The sequence below is a fragment of the Megalops cyprinoides genome, chromosome 9 (genome assembly GCF_013368585.1).
Source record: "Megalops cyprinoides isolate fMegCyp1 chromosome 9, fMegCyp1.pri, whole genome shotgun sequence".
In the NCBI taxonomy this organism is placed as follows: domain Eukaryota; kingdom Metazoa; phylum Chordata; class Actinopteri; order Elopiformes; family Megalopidae; genus Megalops; species Megalops cyprinoides.
Genome location: NC_050591.1, coordinates 30,832,967 through 30,858,359, shown reverse-complemented (window position 1 = coordinate 30,858,359; position 25,393 = coordinate 30,832,967). Strand labels below are relative to the sequence as shown.

The 25,393-nt window shown below is 37.9% G+C and overlaps 6 protein-coding genes across 6 annotated transcripts; all 6 read left to right on the top strand.

Annotated features, from left to right (window-relative positions):
- LOC118783752 (olfactory receptor 52E4-like) lies at positions 1–1,011 on the top strand. Its single transcript, XM_036537707.1, has one exon. The coding sequence runs from the start codon at positions 25–27 to the stop codon at positions 1,009–1,011; it is 987 nt and encodes a 328-aa protein (XP_036393600.1). The 5' UTR covers positions 1–24.
- Positions 1,012–3,672: 2,661 nt separating this feature from the next.
- On the top strand, positions 3,673–4,641 carry LOC118782811 (olfactory receptor 51E2-like; the record flags this gene model as incomplete). The annotated part of the gene is made up of 1 exon (XM_036536387.1): positions 3,673–4,641. A coding segment is annotated over exon 1 (951 nt), but the record flags the coding sequence as incomplete, so codon positions are not given.
- Positions 4,642–8,103: 3,462 nt separating this feature from the next.
- On the top strand, positions 8,104–9,096 carry LOC118782799 (olfactory receptor 52E4-like). The gene has a single exon (XM_036536361.1). It carries the CDS (start codon positions 8,110–8,112, stop codon positions 9,094–9,096), a length of 987 nt encoding a protein of 328 aa, XP_036392254.1. The 5' UTR covers positions 8,104–8,109.
- A 3,524-nt stretch (positions 9,097–12,620) lies between these two features.
- On the top strand, positions 12,621–13,625 carry LOC118782818 (olfactory receptor 1-like). Its single transcript, XM_036536397.1, has one exon. The coding sequence runs from the start codon at positions 12,639–12,641 to the stop codon at positions 13,623–13,625; it is 987 nt and encodes a 328-aa protein (XP_036392290.1). The 5' UTR covers positions 12,621–12,638.
- Positions 13,626–17,740: 4,115 nt separating this feature from the next.
- LOC118782808 (olfactory receptor 1-like) lies at positions 17,741–18,766 on the top strand. Its single transcript, XM_036536377.1, has one exon. The coding sequence runs from the start codon at positions 17,783–17,785 to the stop codon at positions 18,764–18,766; it is 984 nt and encodes a 327-aa protein (XP_036392270.1). The 5' UTR covers positions 17,741–17,782.
- Positions 18,767–22,095: 3,329 nt separating this feature from the next.
- Positions 22,096–23,106, top strand: LOC118783751 (olfactory receptor 1-like). Its single transcript, XM_036537706.1, has one exon. The coding sequence runs from the start codon at positions 22,114–22,116 to the stop codon at positions 23,104–23,106; it is 993 nt and encodes a 330-aa protein (XP_036393599.1). The 5' UTR covers positions 22,096–22,113.
- Positions 23,107–25,393: the final 2,287 nt, after the last annotated feature.

Below are 25,393 nucleotides of genomic sequence, written 5' to 3'. Positions count from 1 at the left end.
CAAAAGCAAGAGAAGAAATCTGCCATGGACTCCCTAAATTCAACACACTCTGCAGCTACCTTTGTGCGTCCTCCATTCTTTTTCATCAATGGCTTCTATAATATTCCTCATGTCAAATACTACTATATTTTCTTACTCTTTGTGTTTTTGGTCACTGTGTTAGGCAACTCCTTTGTCATGTTTATTATATGCACAGAACACAGTTTTCACACCCCAAAGTATATCACTCTCTTTAATTTAGCTGTAGCTGACTTGTGTGGAAGTACTGCTCTCATTCCTAATTTAATTGCAACATTTCTTTTTGACTCCCAGTACATCTCCTTTGATGCTTGCATAGCCAATATGTTTTTTGTGTTTTTCTTTGCCAGTATGGAGTCTCTCACTCTTACTGTTATGGCCTATGACAGATTTGTAGCAATCTGCTTACCACTGAGATACCATGCCATTATCACTAACACAAAAATGGCTGTGATGATCACAATTTTATGGACATACAATTCAGTATTACTTATTTCAACAATGGTTTTGATAACAAGGTTGTCCTTCTGTAAATCTATTGTGGTAAATAGCTTTTTCTGTGATCACGGGCCCATATATAGAATGGCTTGCAATGACAATTATCCAAACCATGTTATGGCTTATATGAACACAGTATTTTCTCTTCATATACCATTTGTTTTGATTCTGTTATCTTATGTGTTCATTACACGTGCACTGTTTAAAATTGCATCATGGGAAGGACGATTAAAAGCGTTGAAGACCTGTTCGTCCCACCTAATACTGGTGGCCATATATTATCTCCCAATAATAGCCACCTACATTGCTGGAGGAATTTTTACCATTCATCCTAATGCTAGGATAATAAACACATCACTGTCTATTGCTATACCACCAATGCTGAATCCCATTATTTATGTGCTGAACACAGAGGAGATCAAGGAATGCACAAAAAAGCTTTTCAAGAGGAACAAGGTCACTGCAACTGCAACAAATAATCAAATACAGAAATGAATCGACATGAAATGTTTCTGCAAATACCTAGTTGTGTAACTGAAAAAGAGCTAATACTGAAAGCTATACGATGTGCCCTGGATAAGACTGTCTCCAGAGCAAGTAGATATTTCACAATCAGACTACAGAATACAGAAATACCAGTGTGAACGATAATGTTTCTTGTAACAGTAAAATTCACATTCATTAAATTAATTGTGTCTAAAATATAATGTGAATGCTGTAATTTGTGATCATCTGTGTCTTCTATTGATGAAAAACACTTTCCTACACTTCAATTCATTTCTCAAAATGGTAATAATAGTGATTTAATGAAAGTAACTACTGAACATATTTAAACGCATGCCTGTGATACAGCAATGAGTCACAGGCCTGTGCTGCCTGATGCTCCAGGTTTTCCCAGACCATGGTGAGGTGGCTATCACAGGTGAATTTCTGAGACGTTTCATTACAGGACTTGGACCCCCTCTTGCAGGCTGTTATATGAGTTATATGAGGTTTCAGTACACGGGAGGATGCGTCTAGGATGCAACTTCAGCAAGATGAAAGCATATCTGTTGCTGACTGGAAAACGGCCGGTGTTCTCCTTGGATTCATCCAGAGCAGGAACCACTCAAGGCCGTTTGAGCAGATAACCTGCTCCACTCAGGAAAGATACGTCATTCATGGCACTTCAGCAGAAAATACAGGATGCTTTGTGAAGAATATTACATTGGTGTCTGACTTTTTTACGTACAGGCAAAAACAAAGAGTACAGAATGCTCAGGCAGAAGACACTTAGCTCTCACACAACCAGCAAAATCACTGAACTCAACAGGACTGGAAAGGAAGCAGAAGCTACTTCCTACTGCAGGAGTGAAGCAGCCAATATGGGTACCGCTGTACCAAATTTCTCAATTTCCCACTGACTTTAATCAAAAAACTAAGTACTTTATTCCAATACCCAGCATTCACATTGGTATTTTCCATATGTTTGTATTATAAAAAAGGATATAAATCAAAACCCATATTGTAAATCTGTACCTATAAACACTTTAGGTTGTTTTTGATGGCAAGACATTGAACGCCTCATAATTAGTAATGATGGAGTCAGTTAGATTCTGTTATTCTATTTTCATGGTTTCTTTTTCTGCATTAGCGCAAAGGATAGTTGAATAATATGTGCCCTGTAGATTTACTTTGCATAATCAGTTCCCCAGGTTTATGATCATGTCACGTGTATAGAGAACCTCAGAGCAGAATATAAAACCTGGGCACACATCTCTGTATGAACACTCTCATGGTGACCTGTGCTGAGGAAGATATCTGTATCAAGGCTAACAGCATACTGCTCTTACAAATTGCATCTACATATGCAGAAAATTGATTGAAATTTATTTCATTCTATGCAGGGGTATATTTCGTTGGTGGGTACTTCTCTCTTCTTTACTCATGGTACATCGAGAATTATTAGTGCTTACGTGATTTTCAATTATATGTTCTTGGTGTTAATAACCTACTACTAATGTGGAAAGTTTTAAAATCCAGCCAGAATGTTTGGATAGCGGCTCAGAAAGGTGTCACTTTCATGAATGTATGTTTTCAGAGTGAAATTAAATTACCAAATTAAACAGATTTTTATTTCTATTGTAAAAAAAATTGAAAGACAGATGGATGAGTTCGTTCATTTCGAGTCTTAAGAGAGTTCCACAACTGGGGAACACACCTAAAACTGAGAAAGTATTCTGAGTGCCACCACTAATCCATCACTTTTTGATTGTAGAGATTGTGTCAGCAAATAAGTAGCCAACTGCTGTTCAGGGTAAGGGGATCCTAGACCATTCAGGGCCTTACATATTGTGAATGTTTTCTTGTAATCAATACAATATGTAATGGCCAGTTAATGCAGCGATCTTAAGAATCATTACGTATTAAGTCTTGCGTGTGTGAATCAGTATCTGGGAGCAGCAGGTTAAAAAGTGGAAAACATGAAATAGAAGAAAAAATTAATACCATGTAAAATATGACATTCTTCCTAATGTCACAAATAGGTTTTCACGATGGCTGGTCAACTGAAACAACATAGGTGCATTCTCAAGATAATGGATAACATTATAGCTGTAGAGCCGCAAGGCTCAGCCATCATTCTTCATAAGAATTTTGTTGGTACCTCTGTTATGTGATGCACTGTCCACTGTGTCTTTTTTTTCTTGTCATGGAATAGATCACCTAGAATCAGTGTGGTTCCCATCTAGGTGATCTTCATTACGTCCTTAGAAAGGACAGGGACATGTTTCTATAAATGAGATTGTTTGCAGGACATTGGTGCCATTGCGATATGATGTGTTGTCCACTATGTCAATGTTTTACTAAAATATGTATTGTTCCCATCAAGGCGATCTTCATTACATCTTTACATCCTTACATCCTGCAGGGCCAGGGACATGCTTCTATAAATCACTTATTAATGAGATGAAGGTAAATACTGATTTATATCACTCAATAGTGAGAAGTTGCATGTGTATACCCACATTTTCAGGATTAACAGTCTTTAGTAATTTGATGAGTTACAATACTGAATACTGGCAAGTTGCATGCCTATACCCACACTTGCTCAGGAATAGCAAACAGCCTTGATTAATGTTATGAGTTTTATGCTTGCATGCACAGGTCAAGCAAAAACAAGAGAAGAAATCTGCCATGGACTCCCTAAATTCGACACACTCTGTTCCTTCTATTGTACATCCTCCATTCTTTTTCATCAATGGCTTCTATAATATTCCTCATATCAAATACTACTATATTTTCTTGCTCTTTGTTTTTGTGGTCACTGTGTTAGGCAACTCCTTTGTCATGTTTATTATATGCACACAGCGCAGTTTTCACACCCCAAAGTATCTTGCTCTCTTTAATTTAGCTGTAGCTGACTTGTGTGAAAGCACTGCTCTCATTCCTAATTTAATTGCAACATTTCTTTTTAACTCTCAGTACATCTCCTTTGATGCTTGTATAGCCAATATGTTTTTTGTGTTTTTCTTCAGCAGTATGGAGTCTCTTACTATTACTGTTCTGGCATATGACAGGTTTGTTGCAATCTGCTTCCCACTGAGATACCACACCATCATCAACACAACAAAAATGGCAGTGATAATAACAGTTTTATGGACATACAATTCAATAATTATTATTTCAACAATGGTTTTGATTACCAGGCTGTCCTTCTGTAGATCCATTGTGGTAGAAAGCTTTTTCTGTGATCATGGGCCCATATTTAGACTAGCTTGCAATGACAATTATCCAAACCATGTTATGGCTTATGTGAACATAGTTTTTTCTCTTTATCTACCATTAATTATGATTGTGTTATCTTATGCGTTTATCACACGAGCGCTGCTTAAAATTGCAACATGGGAAGGACGATTGAAAGCTTTGAAGACCTGTTCCTCCCACCTAATACTGGTGGCTGTATATTATCTCCCAATAATAGGCACCTACGTTGCTGCACTAACATTTACCCTGCATCCTAATGCCAGGATAATAAACACATCACTCTCTTTTGCCATTCCACCAATGCTGAATCCAATCATTTATGTGCTAAATACAGAGGAGATTAAGGAATGCACAAAAAAACTTTTCAAAAGGAAAAAGATCACTGCAAATGCATTAAACATTCAAATAAAGAAATAAATCAAAATGAAATGTTTCAGAGTATACCTGGCTATATAAATGAGAAATACTGTAGGTAACATTGAAAGCTATATGAATTGTCCTAGATAAAAGTGTCTCCAGACCAAGTAGGCATTTGACCATCACACTGGACACAGAAATACCAATACTGTGTGAACAGTGTGTTTCATGTAACAGTAAATTTCACAATACTGAAATTCTGTCTAAATATAATGTGAATTCTTTCATCTGTGGTCATTTGTGTTTTCTTTATAATGATGAATAAGACTTTGATCCACTTCAACTCACTTGACAAAATGATAATAATAATAGTTATTTAACTTTTAAGAAAGTAACTACCAACAGCTGCTGATTTTTGTAATTCTACTTTACAATGTGGCATAGAGTTGCTGCTTTTCACACATATTTTACCTGGCAAAAGCCAATCACCTTCAGGTAGGGCTAGAAGCCACACCCCCTTTCCACTTTTCCAACTTGCTAGTAGTGTAGGTGTAATCAAAAATGCTTGCTGTGATGTGGCGCAAAATTCACTTGTTCATTTTTCAGGCAAGTGATCAAACCCGTGCAAAGAAAGGGTTCGGTTAAAACACACCTAAAAGAAGGCATTCCTGCAATGCAAAAAGATGCAAAGCAACAGAATGAATGTTATATTCTACATATAAGCTTTTTATCGAAAAGAATATACTTGGATGTAACCCCTTTGTAATCACCAACATTTTGATTAGTAACTGGAATTTAATTACATATTTTTTCTCAGTAACGGTAACGGAATACAATTACATTTATTTTGTAATTTAATTACGTAACACCGTTACATGTAACTAGTTACTCCCCAACACTGCTTAAGGCCCACTGCTAACAGCAGAAATCACCCCTACCATCTGACTACAAGGCCTGGACACCATACATTAGACCAGTCATTGAGAGTTTGGAAGTGTGTATCTTTCTCGACACTGAAGCTGGCTTATCCCTCATCAGTGATGCGCTGCGGCAGTGTATTCCAGCCCAGAAACAATGTCCGTTACGCAAACAAACACTTTACAGTATTTTAATAATATTAATAACATTAGCCACTGTGGTTCACGTGCCTCAAGACTGTGCCTTTCACATTGAACTTTGAGCAGAGACTATACCAGTGAGAGGAAAAATGCGTGAAATGGAGTTTAGCGAAGAACTTGTAGCACGGGCGTCGAAAGAAACTTCAGTGATGAAACTGAGTGAGAGTGCAATGAGACAATTCTGTGTTTATTCTGAAAGCTCTCAGGGGAAGAGTCATCCAACGACTCACATGGAGAAGTCAGAGCAATTCCAACTTGCATTAGAGTACATCACACTTTTTATGTAGTGATAGGGCATGCAACTCTCAGAATAGACTCGTGCGTCATTTCTAGGCCGTATTCAGGCAGAAAAAGTTGTAATTGTGCTTTGACACATTCTGTGGTTAGCACTTGATAAAGAACAAAAAAAATCCCTTAAACATTCTCATTAAATTTTAGCAAGATGAAAGCATATCTGTTGCTGACTGGAAAACGGCCGGTGTTCTCCTTGGATTCACCCAGAGCAGGAACCACTCAAGGCCGTTTGAGCAGATAACCTGCTCCACTCAGGAAAGATACGTCATTCATGACACTTCAGCAGAAAATACAGGATGCTTTGTGAAGAATATTACATTGGTGTCTGACGTTTTTACGTACAGGCAAAAACAAAGAGTACAGAATGCTCAGGCAGAAGACACTTAGCTCTCACACAACCAGCAAAATTACTGAACTCAACAGGATTGGAAAGGAAGCAGAAGCTACTTCCTACTGCAGGAGTGAAGCAGCCAATATGGGTACCGCTGTACCAAACTTCTCAATTTCCCACTGACTTTAATCAAAAAACGAAGTACTTTATTCCAATACCCAGCATTCACATTGGTATTTTCCATATGTTTGTGTTATAAAAAAGGATATAAATCAAAACCCATATTGTAAATCTGTACCTATAAACACTTTAGGTTGTTTTTGATGGCAAGACATTGAACGCCTCATAATTAGTAATGATGGAGTCAGTTAGATTCTGTTGTTATTCTATTTTCATGGTTTCTTTTTCTGCATTAGCACAAAGGATAGTTGAATAATATGTGCCCTGTAGATTTACTTTGCATAATCAGTTCCCCAGGTTTATGACCATGTCACGTGTATAGAGAACCTCAAAGCAGAATATAAAACCTAGGCACACATCTCTGTATGAACACTCTCATGGTGACCTGTGCTGAGGAAGATATCTGTAAGAGCAGTATGCTGTTAGCCTTGATACAAATTACATCTACACATGCAGAAAATTGATTGAAATTTATTTCATTCTATGCAGGGGTATATTTTTTTGGTGGGTACTTTTCTCTTCTTTACTCATGGTACATCGAGAATTTAGTGCTTATGTGATTTTCAATTATATGTTCTTGGTGTTAATAACCTACTACTAATGTGGAAAGTTTTAAAAGTCAGTCAGAATGATTGGATAGTGGCTCAGAATTATCACCACGTCAACAAAAAAACGCAACTATGAATGTATGTCTTCAAACTGAGATTTAATGACCAACTTAAAAGGATTTTCATTTGCATTGTTAAAATTTCAAAGACAGACAGAAGAGTTGGTTTGTTTCAAATATTCACTTGAAAGAGCATTCCACAATTGTGGAACATAACTGAAACAGAAAATATCTGCGTGTCACCACTAATCCATCACTCCTTGATTGTAGAGATTGTGTCAGCAAATAAGGAGCTAACTGTTCTCCAGGGTAAGAGGATCTTAGCCCACTCAGGGCCTTACACAATGTGAATGTTTTCTCATTGTCAATACAACATTTAATGGCGAGCTAATGAGGCATTCTTAAGAATCATTGCGTATTCAGTCTTGCACGTGTGAATCAGTATCTGGCAGCAGCAGGTTAAAAAAAAGTGGAAAACATCAAATGAAGAAAAAAAATACAATATGACAGCAATAGGTTTTCACGATGGCTGGCCAATTGAAACAACATAGGTGCATTTCCAAGATGATGGATAACATTACAGCAGTAGAGCAGCAGAGCTCAGCTACCATCCTTTATGAGATTTTCAGATTCCTTTGTGTGCTCTTCACTCAAGCATTGTTAGCACTGTTGTGTGATGTACTGTCCACTATGTTATTTTGTCTCATCGTGGAATATATTACTAAAATCAGTGTTGTTCCCATCTAGGTGATCATCACTACATCCTTAGCAGGGCCAGGGACATGCTTCTATAAATCACTTCTTAATGAGATGAAGGTAAATGATGATTTAGATCACTGAATATTGGGGAAATTGCATGCCTATACCCACATTTGTTCAGGAATAGCATTTTGTGTTGATTAATCTAACGAGTTTTATACCTGTATGCACAGGTCAAGCAAAAGCAAGTGAAGAAATCTGCCATGGACTCCCTAAATTCAACACACTCTGTGCCTTCTATTGTACATCCTCCATTCTTTTTCATCAATGGCTTCTATAATATTCCTCATGTCAGATACTACTATATTTTCCTGTGCTTTGTGTTTGTGGTCACTGTGTTAGGGAACTCCTTTGTCATGTTTATTATATGCACACAGCGCAGTTTTCACACCCCAAAGTATCTTGCTCTCTTTAATTTAGCTGTAGCTGACTTGTGTGAAAGCACTGCTCTCATTCCTAACTTAATTGCAACATTTCTTTTTAACTCTCAGTACATCTCCTTTGATGCTTGCATAGCCAATATGTTTTTTGTGTTTTTCTTCAGCAGTATGGAGTCTCTCACTCTTACTGTTCTGGCCTATGACAGATTTGTTGCAATCTGCTTACCACTCAGATACCACACCATCATCACCACCACAAAAATGTCTGTGATGCTAACAGTTGTATGGACATACAATTTCGCATTTATTATTTCAACAGCCGCTTTGATTACCAGGCTGTCCTTCTGTAAATTCATTGTGGTAGACAGCTATTTCTGCGATCATGGGCCTGTTATTAGGTTGGCCTGCAATGACTATTTTCCAAATTATATTATGGCATATGTGAATGCAGTGTTATTTGTTTATATACCATTTCTTTTGATTCTGTTTTCTTATGTGTTTATCACACGTGCACTGCTTAAAATTGTAACATTGGAAGGACGATTAAAAGCTTTGAAGACCTGCTCATCCCACCTAATACTAGTGGCTGTATATTATCTCCCAATAATAGGCACCTATGTTGCTGCACTAACTTTTACCGTGCATCCTAATGCCAGGATAATAAACACATCACTCTCCTATGCCATTCCACCAATGCTAAATCCAATTATTTATGTGCTGAACACAGAGGAAATCAAGGAATGCACAAAAAAACTTTTCAAAAGGAAACAGGTCACTGTAAATGAAAGAAATATTAAAATTAAGAAGTGAATCTAAATGAGAAATGTCAGTAAATATTTAGCTATATGAATGAAATAAAATCAAAGCTATGTGACTTTTGCTGGATATGACTGTGTCTAGACCAAGTAGGTATTTGACAATCACACTGGAAACAGAAATATTAATACTGTGTGAAGTGTGCTTTGTGTAACAGTCCATTTCAAGTTCATGAAACTGTATAAAATAAAATGTGAATGTTTTCAGTTGTGATTTTGTGTTTTTTGTGTTCTCTTTCTATGGATGAATAAACACTTTACTACAATAACTACAAAATGATAGCAATAGTGATTTAATAAAAGTAACTACTGTGATACTTTTATTGAGGGACTTTTAGTCTGAGACAGTTTAATGGACAGTGCTATATTTTAATATATCAGATCTGGTGATCTTTTGGTTAGGATGTGAAGGGGATACTGGGAAAGAGAGAGAGAAATGAGAGTCACGGCATGGGACACGAATGTGTCTCCACCCCCTCGTTATTTTTTTTTTTTATTATTTTGACACACTCGTGTAACAGAGATAAGCTATGACAATAAACCTGAGTTTATGCGTCTGAATTCTGCAGAGACTAATTTTAAATGAGACCCTCTTCATACTGCTTCAACTCTTAAATTAAAGTGCATAACCACAGCCTTAGATATAATTTGGAAGCAGTGCAACAGACTTTACATCAGAATTCATTCTCCGGAGCTAGTCAGTGCCGTTGCAAATTGACATCTGTTAATGATTACAGGCTGTGTACATGTTTGCCACATTTATTTAATCAGCACTAGCTTGCTAATGAAGTTAACCGGTGAATGGACTGTGCCCTTACAATGTGTGGACAATATTCAGCTGAGGACTCGGAATATTCCTTTTGGATTATTACTAACGTAACTTACTTTAGTTATTTCGCTACGTGCATGTGTTTTGTCGACTGCGTTTGCATCATATGAGAGTTAAAGTTTTTTTTTCCCCTCACTGGTGCATCTCACTGTGTTAGCTACCTAGCAGTTAACCACGCTATCTTTTGAGAGATGCCATTTTGTTCCATGAACATTTAGTGACACTTTTTTACTTGCATTGATATGTTATGAAGGAACGACAATGTGGGCAGTGGAGAAAAGATGAAGGATTTATCCATCTTGTTTGGCTGTTGTTGTTTATTTTGTCACCAGCTGGCTGCTTGGCAAGTGTTGCTGGTAGGTAATAACAAAGAGTAACTTTGGAAACCTTGATAACTTTGATAACTTTTGTTACCTCTGTAACTGCTGGATTCCATGCAGCCAAAACCTTGCCGCGATCACACGAACGTAACAATCCGCAACTAAATTCAACGACATGTTATGCTACAGCCAGGTCTTACCTCCAGCCTCGCAGGTACAGCAGGGTCACACAGTGGCAGCAAATATATGATCATTTTTTGCATTGCCATCACGACTACGTCTAGCAGCCAAGTTGCTCCACCAGCCCTGACTCCAGGAATTACAAGCATCAAGGTGAGGGTGCCGCCAGGGACTTTGCCCTTGGTGGGGATGGCAGTGGTCTTGGGGAAGAGGTAAAAGGGATGGTAGCTGCACATGAGGGCCAATCTTCAGCTACTTCGCTTGAGGCCCGCTGCCATCAGCAGAATTAACCCCTACCATCTGACCATAAGGCCTGGAAACCATTATGTGAGAGGAGTCACTGAAGGATTGGAAGTGTGCATTTTTCTTGACACTGGTACTGGCTTATCCCTCATCACTGATGCACTTCGCATTAAACTTTTGAGCATGAATTATACCAAGGAGAGGGAAAATACAGAAAGTGGAGTTTAGTGGGGAACAGAAAGAGAGTGGGTGTTGTAGCATTAGGGAACTGTGTGTGTTGAATCCGTAGAAAATTTATGGCCCGCTGCATTACATAGTGGTCACTGCGGGCAACCAAGAAAATCACTGAACTGAACAGAAATGGAAAGAAAGCTACTTCCTACTGCAGGAGATGAAGCAGCCAATATGGGTACAACTGTACCACAGCTTCTCAATTTCCCACTGACTTTATTTGAGAAAAAGTGGTTTATTCTAATACTGAACACACTCAAATTGGTATTTTCTACATGGTTGTATTATGAAAGAGGATATCAATAAAACCCACACTCTACATCTGTACCTATAAATACTAAGTTATTTTTGATGGCAAGACACTTAATGCTACATAATTAGGGACACTGAAGTCAGTTAGAATCAGTTATTATATTTTCATGGTTTCTTTTTCTGCATTAAGGCAAAGTTCAATATCATATGCACTGTAGAGTCACTTTGCATAATCAGTTCCCCAGGTTTATTACCATGTCACGTGTATGAGAACCACGGAGCAGAATATAAAAAGCTGGGCACACATTTCTGTATGAAAACTCTCATACTGATCCATGCTGAGGAAGATACAAGCTCTTACAAATGGCATCTTGATATGCAGAAAATTGTTTGAAACTTTTTTTCATTCTTTGCATAGGTATTTTTTGTTGGTGGGTATATAACTTTTCTCTTCTTTACCAATGACACGTCATTGGTAAAGTAACCTACTATGATGTGGAAACTTTTCAAATTCAGTCAGAATGATTGGAGAGTGGATCAGAAAGGTCACCATATTAAAAATGCTCAAGCAGGAATATATATTTTCATACCAAAACTGAATTAAAAGGAATTTCATTTGCATTGTAAAAAATTCAAAGACAGATGGAATAGCTTATTCATTTCTAATCTTAATTTAAAAGAGTTCCACAGTTGTGGAACGTAACTAAAACTGTGAAAATGTCTGGGTGCCACCACTAATCCATCACTTTTTGATTGTAGAGATTGTGCCAGCAAATAAGAGCTAACTGCTCTTCAAGGTAAGAGGATCCCAGCCCACTCGGGGCCTTACAAAATGTGAATGTTTTCTCGTTGTCAATACAACATTTCAAAGCCAGGTATTGCGATCTTAAAAATCATTATGCCTCCAGTCTTGCATGTGTGAATCAATATCTGGCAGCAGAAGGTTAAAAAAGTGGATAACATGAAATGGAGGAAAACATAAAAATACTAAGACAATGGCGACATGCATCTTAATGACACAAATACATTTTCGAAATGGTTGGTTAATTGAAACAATACTCTACTGATACATTCACAAGATGATCAATAACATTATAGTTGCAGAGTTGTACAGGTCAACCGGCATTCATCATGAGAATTTTGGATTCATTTGGTCCGGCACTGTTAGCATGATATTGTTACCACTGTTATATGATGTACTGTTGACTATGTAATTTTTGTCATCATGGAATGTATTAATAAAATCAGTATTTTTCCCATCAAGGTGGTCTTAATTACATCCTTAGCAGGGCCAGGCACATGATTCTAAAAATCTCTTATTAATGAGACGAAGGTAAATAATGATTTATATCACTGAATAGTGAGAAATTGCATATGTGTATACCCACATTTTTTTCCAAGATTAACAAAAACTCTTGATTAATCTGATGTGTTTTATACTTGCATGCACAGGTCAAGCAAAAGCAAGAGAAGAAATCTGCCATGGACTCCCTAAATTCAACACACTCTGTTCCTTCTATTGTACATCCTCCATTCTTTTTCATCAATGGCTTCTATAATATACCTCATGTCAAATACTACTATATTTTCTTACTCTTTGTTTATGTGGTCACTGTGTTAGGGAACTCCTTTGTCATGGTTATTATATGCACAGAGCACAGTTTTCACACCCCAAAGTATCTTGCTATTTTTAATTTAGCTGTAGCTGACTTGTGTGAAAGCACTGCTCTCATTCCTAATTTAATTGCAACATTTCTTTTTGACTCTCAGTACATCTCCTTTAATGCTTGCATAGCCAATATGTTTTTTGTGTTTTTCTTCAGCTTTATGGAGTCTCTCACTCTTACTGTTCTGGCCTATGACAGATTTGTTGCAATCTGCTTACCACTCAGATACCACACCATTATCACTAACACAACAATGGCTGTGATTCTAACAGTTGTCTGGCTATACAATGCAGTATTTCTTATTTCAACAGTGGCTTTGATTACCAGGCTGTCCTTCTGTAAATCCATTGTGGTACGTAGCTTTTTCTGTGATCATGGGCCCATATTCAGACTGGCTTGCAATGACAATTCTGCAAATGATGTTATGGCATATGTGAATGTCGTTTTATTTCTTTACATACCATTTATTCTGACGGTGTTATCTTATGTGTTTATCACAAGTGCTCTATTTAAAATTGCAACATGGGAAGGACGATTTAAAGCTTTGAAGACCTGTTCCTCCCACCTAATACTGGTGGCTATATATTATCTCCCAATTATAGGCAGCTATATGGCTGCACAGCATTTTACCCTTCATCCTAATGCCAGGATAATAAACGGATCACTCTCTTTTGCCATTCCACCAATGCTGAATCCAGTCATTTATGTTCTGAACACAGAGGAAATCAAGGAATGTACAAAACAAATTTACAGAAGGAAAAAGGTCACCGCACATGAGAGAAATATTAAAATTAAGAAGTGAATCTAAATGAGAAATGTCAGTAAATATTTAGCTATATGACTGAAATCAAATCAAAGCTATTTGATTTTCGCTGGATAAGATTGTCAAATACCTGCTTGGTCTAGAGACAATCACATTGTTCACACAGTATTGGTATTTCTGTTTCCAGTGTGTTTTGTGTAACCATAAATTTCAGGTTCATGAAATTGACTGTGTCTAAAATATAATGTGAATGCAGTAATTGGTGGTCATTTGTGTTTTTTTTCTATTGATGAAAAACACTTTCCTACACTTCAATTCATTTCTCAATATGGTAATAATAGTGATTTAATGAAAGTAACTACTGAACATATTTAAACACATGCCTGTGATACAGTAATGAGTCACAGGCCTGTGCTGCCTGATGCCCCAGGTTTTCCCAGACCATGGTGAGGTGGCTATCACAGGTGAAATCGTGACAGATTTCATTGCAGGACACAGACTCTGTGATGCAGGATAAGTTATATGAGTTTGGTTTCAATACATGGGATGATGCATCTAGGGAATGTGCACGGTAGGAGTCTAGCTGATTTCATCATGTACGAGGTGCGTTTAGACGCATCCGTGATTCTTACAGTGGTAATTTTTCCCCGTTACAATTACCTCATGACTGATTAGAGTAACTTGCACAGTCAAAATGAGGCAACTTGTACAGTTAGACACTCTAATTAATGTTTTGCCAGCACCACGTCAGACAACGGTTATCAACGGTTATCACTTTTCACTGATCCGACACACACACTTAGCGTTATCCTTACATTCCCGTTTTATTGTGTTTTCTCCTGCAATAATCTTTTTCACCATTAGCTCATTAATTAGTTTCTTGTTTGTCGTTGTCCGTTTGTTTCATTGTTCTAATTCTTTGTTTCATTTCCTTAGCATTTGTCTGCGTTGTGTTAATAAACTTGTTTTCTTAATTACATCTTGGCCTTGAATATCCATTTTCAATTGACAAACCATGCTCTGACAGGTTCAAAAGACCTAATTTTATTATTATTTTTTATATATATTCATTAAAGACTGTGAACTGGCTTTGCCAAACGACCAGTGCCTACATGGGTATAGCCATATTCGCCAACATAGTGTAACAGTGTACTTATCTAAGTCCCTTTATAAGCGAACACGTAAGCAAGCACCAGTTAACTCGGGTAAAAAAAAAAAAAAAAAAAAAACATGTATTCAATCCAGGAGGAGTTTTCATATAACATAATTTGGTGAAAATTCCCCGGCCTGGACTTTTTCACAAGAACTTAACGTAACCACAACCCCAGGCAACAACTTCACAAATTATTGGACATCCAGCACCACTGCGTAATAGAAATCCACTTAGTGAGCCACTAATCGTCAGTCATGTTCTCTTGTCCACATAGCATCAACTGGGTGCGTGGTAAGTGTTGTTGGTAGATAATAACTAAGTGTAACTTTAGTAACCTTGATAACTGTTACATTCAGTGCAGCCAAAACCTTGCCGGGATCACACTAACGTAGCAATCCGCAACTAAATTCAACACTTCTGCTACCCCGTCTCTCTCACACTTCTTTCCCCCTGCCCCCCCATGATCATGAGTGACAGGTTCCTCCGACATCTTACAAAAGACGGCACACTACTGAGGATAGACATGTCCGCTTCAACCTGGTGACAGGTCTTACTTCCAGACTCACAGGTACAGCAGGGTCACACAGTGGCAGCAAATATATGATCATTTTTTGCATTGCCACCACGAGTATGTCTAGAAGCCCAGTTGCTCTACCAGCCCTGGCTGCAGGAATCACAAGCATCGAGGTGAGGAAGCCACCAGGAACTTTTCCCCAAGACCACTGCCACCTCTCCCTAAGCAGGTGCAATTTGCAGAGTCGCGGGGAAAGAAAATGAGTGGTAGCTGCACATGAGGGCCAATCTTCAGTTACTTTGCTTGAGGCCCGCTGCCAACAGCAGAAATAACCCCCACCATCTGACAACAAGGCTTGGAAATCATACGTGAGAGGAGTCATTGGAAGTGTAGGGTGGCAGTGTAGCATAGTGGTGAAGGAGCAGGACTTGTACTTGAAAGGTTGCTGGTTCGATTCCCCACTGGGGGACTGCTGTTGTACCCTTAGGCAAGGTACTTAACCCCCAATTGCCCCAGTAAATATCCAGCTGCATAAATAAATAATATTATTAGGAAAAAAAAACTGTAATCGATGCAAGTCGCTCTGGATAAGAGCGTCTGCTAAAATGCTAATAATGTAATTTTTCTGGACCGTGGTGCTGGCTTATCCCTCATCAAGTAATGCACTTCACATTAAACTCTGCGCAGGGATTATACCCGGGAGAGGGAAAATAAGTGAAACGGAGTTTAGCAGGTAACTCAAGGCATGGGAGTGTGTGCGGTAGCATCAGGGAACAGTGTGTGTTTAATCAGTAATAAAGGGAAGGCCAGCTGCTTTAACATAGTGGTCACCGCTGGCAACGGACAAAATCACTGAACTGAACAGAAGTGGAAAGGAAGCAGAAGCTACTTCCTACTGCAGGAGATGAAGCAGCCAATATGGGAACAACTGTACCACAGTTTCTCAATTTCCCACTGACTTGGCTTATTCCAATACTAACACATTCACATTGTTATTTTACACGTGGTTGTATTATAAAAGAGGATATCAATAAAGCCCATACTGTACATCTGTACCTGCAAACACTGTTAGTTATTTTTGGTGGTAAGACATTTAAAACTACATAAAAAGTGATGATTTAGTCAGTCAGAATCAGTTGTTTATTCCATTTATGTCATATTTAAAACGATTTTCCTGTTTTCTTTTTGTGCATTGACACAAAGAATAGTTCATTACAAAATACCCTGTAGATTCACGTTGCATAATCAGCTCCCCAGGTTTATTACCATGTCACATGAATAGAGAACCACAGAGTAGAATATAAAAACTGGGCACAATTTCTGTCTGAACACTCATGGTGACTCAGATGGAGGAAGACACCTGTTTCAGGATTACCAGCATACAGCTCCAACAAATGACATCTTGATACACAGTAAATTGATAAAAAAAAAATTTCATTCTTCAAATAGGCATTTTTTGTTGGTGGGTACCTAACTTTTCTCTTCTTTATTAATGATATATCAAGTATTATTCATGCTTATGGGATATTGCCATGATTCATCATTGGTGTTAGTGATCTACTGCTAATATGGAAATTTTGTCATGCAGTCAGAATGATTAAATACTGGAATAGAAATGTCAACATATCAAAAAACCATGAAACATTAACCATGAATATGTTTTCAGACCGAAATTGAATAACCAAAATAAAATGTCTGATTTGTATTGTAAACAATTCTTGAGAGTTTCACAATTGTAGAACATAACTAAAACTGAGAAAATATCTAGGTTCCACCAGTAATCCATCACTTTTTATTTGTAGAGACTGTACCAGCTAACAAGGAGCTAACTGCTGTTCAGGGTAAGAGGATCCCAGCCCACTCGGGGCCTTACGTACTGTGAATGTTTTCTTGTAATAAATACCTTGTTTAATGGCCAGGTAATACAGTGATCTTGATAATCATTACGTATACAGTCTTGCATGTGTCAATCAGTATCTGGCAGCAGCAGATTAAAAAAAGTGAGTAACATGAAACAGAAGAAATCGTAAAATTACCAAGACAATGACGACATGCATCTTAATGACACAAATACATTTTCAAGATGGTTGGTCCATTGAAACAACACTCTACTGATACATTCACAAGATGATCAATAACATTACAGTTGCAAAGCAGAACAGGTTAACCGGCATTCATCGTGAGAATTTTGGATTCATTTGGATTCCTTTGTGTACAGCATTGATAGCATGATATTGTTACCACTGTTATATACTGTTGACCATGTCATTTTTGTCATCACGGAATATATTACTAAAATCAGTATTTTTCCCATAAAGGTGGTCTTCATTACAACCTTAGAAGGGCCAGGGACATGCTTCTATAAATTGCTTATGAGATGAAGGTAAATAATGATTTAGTTCAATGAATAGTGGGAAGTTGCATGTATGTACCCACATTTTTTTAGGATTACCAAACAATCCTAGTGTAATCTGATGAGTTTTATACTTGCATGCACAGGTCAAGCAAAATCAAGAGAAGAAATCTGCCATGGACTCCCTAAATTCAACACACTCTGTGCCTTCTACTGTACATCCTCCATTCTTTTTCATCAATGGCTTCTATAATATACCTCATGTCAAATACTACTATATTTTCCTGCTCTTTGTGTTTGTGGTCACTGTGTTAGGGAACTCCTTTGTCATGTTTATTATATGCACACAGCGCAGTTTTCACACCCCAAAGTATCTTGCTATTTTTAATTTAGCTGTAGCTGACTTGTGTGGAAGTACTGCTCTCATTCCTAACTTAATTAAAACATTTCTTTTTAACTCTCAGTACATCTCCTTTGATGCTTGCTTAGCCAACATGTTTTTTGTGTTTTTCTTCAGCTTTATGGAATCTCTCACTCTTACTGTTCTGGCCTACGACAGATTTGTTGCAATATGCTTACCACTCAGATACCACACCATTATCACCAACAAAAAAATGGCTGCGATTCTAACAGTTGTCTGGGTATTCAATGCATTGTTTATTATTTCAACAATAGCTATGATAACCAGGCTGTCCTTCTGTAAATCCATTGTGGTAGATAGCTTCTTCTGCGATCATGGGCCCATATTTAGACTGGCTTGCAATGATAATTCTCCAAACGATGTTATGGCATATGTGGTTATTGTGCTATTTCTTTACATTCCATTTATTGTGATTATGTTATCTTATGTGTCTATCACACGTGCGCTGTTTAAAATTGCAACATGGGAAGGACGATTTAAAGCTTTGAAGACCTGTTCATCCCACCTAATACTGGTGGCTATATATTATCTCCCAATACTAGGCACCTACATTGCTGCAGACACATTTACCCTTCATCCTAATGCCAGAATAATAAACACATCGCTTTCTTTTGCTATACCACCAATGATGAATCCAATTATTTATGTGCTGAATACAGAGGAGATCAAGGAATGCACAAAACAAATTTTCAGGAGGAAAAAGGTCACCGTAAATGAAAGAAACATTAAAATTAAGTGAATCTAAATGAGAAATGTCAGTAAATATTTAGCTGTATGAATGAAATCAAGTCAAAGCTATGTGATTTTTGCTGGATAAAACTGTGTCTAGACCATGTAGGTATTTGACAATCACATTGGAAACAGAAATATCAATACTGTGTGAACAGTGTGTTTTGTGTAACAGTACATTTCAATTTTATGAAAGTGACTGTGTCTAAAATAAACTGGGAATGCTTTAATTTGTGATCATTTGTGATTCATTCTATTGATAAAAAACAGTTTCCTAAACTTCAATTCATTTCTCAAAATGGTAATAATAGTGATTTAATGAAAGTAACTACTGAACATTTAAACTTTAAACGCATGCCTGCGATACAGTAATGAGTCACAGGCCTGTGCTGCCTGATGCTCCAGGTTTTCCCAGACCATGGTGAGGTGGCTATCACAGGTGAAAACCTGAGACATTTCATATTAAGTCTTGGACTATCTGCAGGCTGTTATATGACTTTGGTTTCAGTACATGGGATGATGCATCTATCGAATCCACATGTGAGGAGTCTAGCTGATTTCATCATGTACGAGGCACCAGAAATTTAGAAGTCGATACCAAATTATCGACAACTACATTTCTGGTATCATGACATGCCTAGTTTAGACACATCCGTGATTCATACAATGATCATTTTTCCCATTACAATTACTTTATGAAACTGATTAGAGTAACTTGCACAGAGTCAAAGTGAGGTTACTTGTATGGTTAGACATACATCTACTTAATGTTTTGCCAGCGCACGTCAAACGATGGCTACCACTTCATCTCCTGTAGTTTGACTCATAGCTGCTGAAACTTTGATCTGACACTCATACCCAGACTCCTCACATTCCCCTTTCATGTTGTTTTGTCCTGCAATAACCTTTTTCATCACTTGTGCATAAATTAGTTTCTTGTTCATGTTATCTGTTTGTGTAGCTGTTCTAATTTACTTTGTTTCATTTCCTTGGTGTTTCTCTGCGTTTTGTTTCGTTAATAAACTTGTGTTGTTAATTACGTCTTGGCCTCATCTGTATTCTCAATTGACAAAACTTGCTCTGATAGGTTTAGAAGGCCTCGTTTCATTATTATTTTTTTATATTTCTACGCCAAGTGACCAGTGCCTATATGGGGATAGCCATACTCCCCACGTAGCGTAACTGTGTGTTTATCTAAGTGCCCTTACAAGCGAACACAAGCACCAGTTAACTCTGGAAAAACCTGAAAAACGTGTTTAATCTAGGAACAATTTTCATATAAAATACAATTCGGGGAACATTGCCTGGCCTGGACTTGTTAACAACAATTTAACCACAACCTTGGGCAACAAGTTAACAACTGAACTCACCCAGGGCCAGCACTATGAGGGTGCTTAGGGGTGCCCCCCCTTGTGTCCTTATATCCCGATGTCTACATAGTATTTATTACATTTTTTTTAAGATATTATATTTTGTGGTCTCTTCTAGATCCTCGATCCATCTCCTGAAAGGTTCACCACATTCATTTATGGTGGTATATCCGGCCGTCACATTTGTGACTGAGCACGCCATCACTAGGTGGTCTGTGTCTTGCACGTCTGCTGGGCAGGATGGTGACTCACGCAGCCCCCATCGGTATAAATTTAGGCCTTTTGTAGCCTGTTTGCGCCTGAGTCTGTTTGTTATTACCCATTGTCTGCGAGTTGTATTATTGAAGCCTTGTAGGTGGCATGCCACCTCATCATGCTGCTTTTTTTTCGAAGCGATCTTCCTGGTCTTTATGAAAGGGTTTTAAGAGGATGTCGTCGTCCAAGTCTCTAATCTTTTGTGATGATGAAGATATAAATAACACCCACACTCTACATCTGTACCGATAAACATTTTTTTTGGTGGTAAGACACTTAATGCTACATAATTAGGGACACTGAAGTCAGTGAGAATCAGTTATTATATTTTCATGGTTTCTTTTTCTGCATTAAGGCAAAGTCCAATAGCATATGTCCTGTAGAGACTCTTTGCATAATCAGTTCCCCAGGTTTATTATCATGTCACGTGAATCGAGAACCACAGAACAGAATATAAATAGCTGGGCACATATTTCTATATGAGCACTCTCACAGTGAGCCATGCTCAGGAAGATATCTGTATCAAGACTAACAGCATACAGGTCTTACAAATGGCATCTTGATATGCAGAAAATAGATTGATTTTTTTTTCATTTTTGCATATGTAGTTTTTGTTGGTGGGTACATAGCATTTCCCTTCTTTACTAATGATATATAGTATTTCTAATGCTTAAGTGACATTCCCATTATTTATATTTGGTGTTAACTTACTGATGATGTGTAAAGTTTTCAAATTCAGTCAGAATGATTGGACAGTGGATCAGAAAGGTCACCATATCAAAAAATGCTGAACCATAAATATATGTTTTCAGACAGAAATTAATTGACCAAATTTTCATTTGCATTGTAAAAGGATTTCAAAGACATGAAATAAATTCTTCATTTCTAATCTTAATTTAAAAGAGAGTTCCACAATTGGGGAACATAACTAAAATTGAGAAGGTATTCTGGGTGCCATCACTAATCCATCACTTTCTGATTGTAGAGATTGTGCCAGCAAATAAGGAGATAACAGCTCTTCAGGGTAAGAGGATCATAGCCCATTCAGGGCATTACATACTGTGAATGGCTTCCTGTATTCAAAACAATGTTTAATGGCCAGGTAATGCAGCGATCTTAAGAATCATTATGCCTCCAGTCTTGCATGTGTGAATCAATATCTGGCAGCAGCAGGTTAAAATAAGTGAATAACATGAAATGGAAGAAAACATAAAAATACTAAGACAATGACGACATGCATCTTAATGACATTTTCATCTTAATGACATTTTCAAGATGGTTGGTTAATTGAAACAATACTCTACTGATACATTCGCAAGATGATCAATAACATTATAGTTGCAGAGTTGTACAGGTCAACTGGCATTCATCATGAGAATTTTGGATTCATTTGGATTCCTTTATGTCCGGCATTGTTAGCATGATATTGTTACCGCCGTTATGTGATGTGCTGTTGACTATGTCATTTTTGTCATCGTGGAACATATTTCTAACATCAGTGTTGTTCGCATGTAGGTGATCTTTATTAAGACCTTAGAGGGGCCAAGGACATGCTTCTGTACATCGCTCATTAATGAGATGAAGGTAAATAATGATTTATATCACTCAAGTGGGCAGTTACATGTGTATACCCACATTTTTTCAGGATTACCAAACAGTCTTGTTTAAAATTTTTTAACCTAAGTTTTTTACCTGCATGTACAGGTCAAGTAAAAGCAAGAGGAAAGCTGCCATGGACTCCCTAAATTCAACCATCTCTGTCCCGTCTTTCGTGCGTCCTCCATTCTTTTTCATCAATGGCTTCTATAATATACCTCATGTCAAATACTACTATATTTTCTTGTGCTTTGTGTTTTTGGTCACTGTGTTAGGCAACTCCTTCGTCATGTTTATTATATGCACAGAGCGCAGTTTTCACACACCAAAGTATCTTGCCATTTTTAATTTAGCTGTAGCTGACTTGTGTGAAAGCACTGCTCTCATTCCTAACTTAATTAAAACATTTCTTTTTGACTCTCAGTACATCTCCTTTGATGCTTGCTTAGCCAATATGTTTTTTGTGTTTTTCTTCATTGGGATGGAGTCTCTCACTCTTACTGTTCTGGCCTATGACAGATTTGTTGCAATCTGCTTACCACTCAGATACCACACCATCATCACTAACACAACAATGGCTGTGATGCTAACAGTTGTATGGACATACACTTCAGCATTATCTATTTCAACGACAACCTTGATTACCAGGCTGTCCTTCTGTAGATCTATTGTGGTGGATAGCTTCTTCTGTGATCATGGGCCCATTTATAGAATGGCTTGCAATGACAAATATCCAAACCATGTTATTGCAAATGTGAATATAGCATTATTCCTTCATCTACCATTAATTGTGATTGTGTTATCTTATGTGTCTATCACACGTGCGCTGTTTAAAATTGCAACATGGGAAGGACGATTAAAAGCTTTGAAGACCTGTTCATCCCACCTAATACTGGTGGCTATATATTATCTTCCAATTATAGGCACCTACATTGCTGGAGGAATTTTTACCATTCATCCTAATGCCAGGATAATAAACACATCACTCTCTTTTGCCATTCCACCAATGCTAAATCCAATTATTTATGTGCTGAACACAGAGGAGATCAAAGAATGCACAAAAAAACTTTTCAAAAGGAAAACGTTCACTGCAAATGTAATAAACATTAAAATGCAGAGTGGAATCTAAAAGAAATGTTTCAGTAAATACTTAGCTCATGCCCTGGATAAGATCCAGAGCAAGTAGTTATTTCACAATCAGACTGAATACAGGAATACCAGTAATGTGTGAGGAGTATGTTTTGTGTAACAGCAAATTTCAGGTTTGTGAAATTAATTGTGTCTAAAATATAATATGAATGCATTCATTTGTGGTCATTTGTGTGTTTTTTTCTATTGTTGACTAACACTTGCCTGCAATTCAATTCACTTGAGAAAATAATGATAGCGATTCCACTTTAAAGAGAGGGTAACTACCAGCAACTGTTGCTAATTATAACACTACTTTACAACATGATATAAAATTGTTATTTTTCACACATATGAAGAGTTTCTCCTTAATACCTGTTCCATTGTTATACACTTTCCTGCCTTCTACCATTCATCCCTTCTTTGACAAATCTGACACTCTTCACAGGCAGTGAAGGATCCACTCCTACCTCACAATGTCGTCTATGCAGCTCCTATTGCAGGCCTTGGTCCTCTCTTGACGTCTACTGTAACGCTCTCTCTTTGCTTGTCTTCCTTTCGGTGCCATCAGACCCCTACAATTAATCCTGAAAGCTGCTGAAAGACTGTTCTACAACCTCCCCAATGTTGTCAAGTCATACCTTTCTGAACCTCATTTTATGAACAAAGGATGAGGTGGATGGTGGATTAAAGGTTAATGTTATATCTACGTAAGGACAGCATATTAGCTAGATAGATATGCCTGTTGTGCAGCTCAGGACTGCATCACCAGAAGAAAGAAGCGGAAGTATTTCTCTCTGGGCTCATCGTTTGTAAGTGCACAGAGAGACTTGATGAAGTACTTCCATATAGACTAACAGGTGCCGTTTTCAGTTACAGTCTTACAAGCATAGTCTCCGCAATGATATTAAAAAAGATTATGATGAGGCCTGGAAGAAATTGCAAGCAGTATTTGGTCAACACCACGAACCCAAGGACATTCTGGACATGTCTAAATGCATGCCTGTGACACAGTAGTGAGTCACAGGCCTGAGCTGAACAGCTCAATACTCTTACTTTGACAGTAGATAAGCTACAGTCAGCTGTAACTATGTGTAATATTGTGATGTGTTTTGGATTCTGTGATCTAGTTACTGATATATGGTAGTATATTTCGCTTCCATTGTCCTGTAAGGTTGCATAAATTAACTTAATTAGCAGAGGCTGAACACTGTTATGCTTGCACTCACTGGTCTGGGAGTGTTGTTATTCTGGCTAGACACTGTTGCTCATTCAAGTTGAATGGATACACTTAGCCAGAGTAACTTCCTGCACAGTAGTACCTAAGAGCATCTGCTAAATGAATGTGCTGTAATGTAATGTAATCATGCAGATATCAAGACAGCCATGGTGAGCCATTCTGCAGCCATAGCCCTGATCATAGGTCTTACAGCACATATATGACCACTCTTTGCATTACCAACATGATTACATCTATCAGCCCAGTTGCTCCATCAGCCCTGGCTCCAGGACAAACAAGTGTCGAGGCGAGGAAGCTGCCAGGGACTATTCCGCAAGACCACTGCCATCTGCCCCTACGCAGCTGCAGTTTGTAGAGCCGCGGGGTCAGGTTAAACGGACGGTGGCAGCAGACGAGGGCCAATCCTCAGCCATTTCGCTTGAGCCCTGCTATCCACAGCAGAAACCAACAGCCCCACCGTCTGACCACAAGGCCTGGACACCATACTTCAGAGGAGTCAGTGAGGGTTTGGAAGTGTGTGTTTTTCTCGACACTGGTACTGGCTTATCCCTTATCAGTGATGCACTGCGCCAGCATATTCCAGCCCTGAAACAATGTCCACAAGCACTTTATACCAATGTAACAATATACTTTAATTGAGAAACCGAGTGTTTTGTTGTAATACTAACACATTCACATTGGTGTTTTCCATGTTTGGATTATAAAGGATATCAATCAGAACCTATGCTGTACATCTCTATCTATAAAAACTTCAGGTTATTTTGGGTAGCAAGCTGTTTCTCACCACAACATGATTAGTGCCAATGGAGTCAGTTTATATTTTGTTTTCAAGTTTTTGTGCATTAACGCAAAGAATAGTTCAATAGCAGAAGCCCTGTAGATTCATTTTGCATAATCAGTTCCCCAGGTTTATTGCCATGTCACATGTGCAAGCACCATGGAGCAGAATATAAAAAGCTGGTCACATTCTGTATGAACACTCTCATGGTGACCCATGCTGAGGAAGACAGTTGTTTCAAGACTAACTGCATACAGCTCTTACAAATGG

What these genes read in the sequence shown, in the direction of transcription:
- LOC118783752 (XM_036537707.1), top strand. Translation starts at nt 25, where the DNA reads ATGGACTCCCTAAATTCAACACACTCTGCAGCTACCTTTGTGCGTCCT.
- LOC118782818 (XM_036536397.1), top strand. Translation starts at nt 12,639, where the DNA reads ATGGACTCCCTAAATTCAACACACTCTGTTCCTTCTATTGTACATCCT.
- LOC118782799 (XM_036536361.1), top strand. Translation starts at nt 8,110, where the DNA reads ATGGACTCCCTAAATTCAACACACTCTGTGCCTTCTATTGTACATCCT.
- LOC118783751 (XM_036537706.1), top strand. Translation starts at nt 22,114, where the DNA reads ATGGACTCCCTAAATTCAACCATCTCTGTCCCGTCTTTCGTGCGTCCT.
- LOC118782808 (XM_036536377.1), top strand. Translation starts at nt 17,783, where the DNA reads ATGGACTCCCTAAATTCAACACACTCTGTGCCTTCTACTGTACATCCT.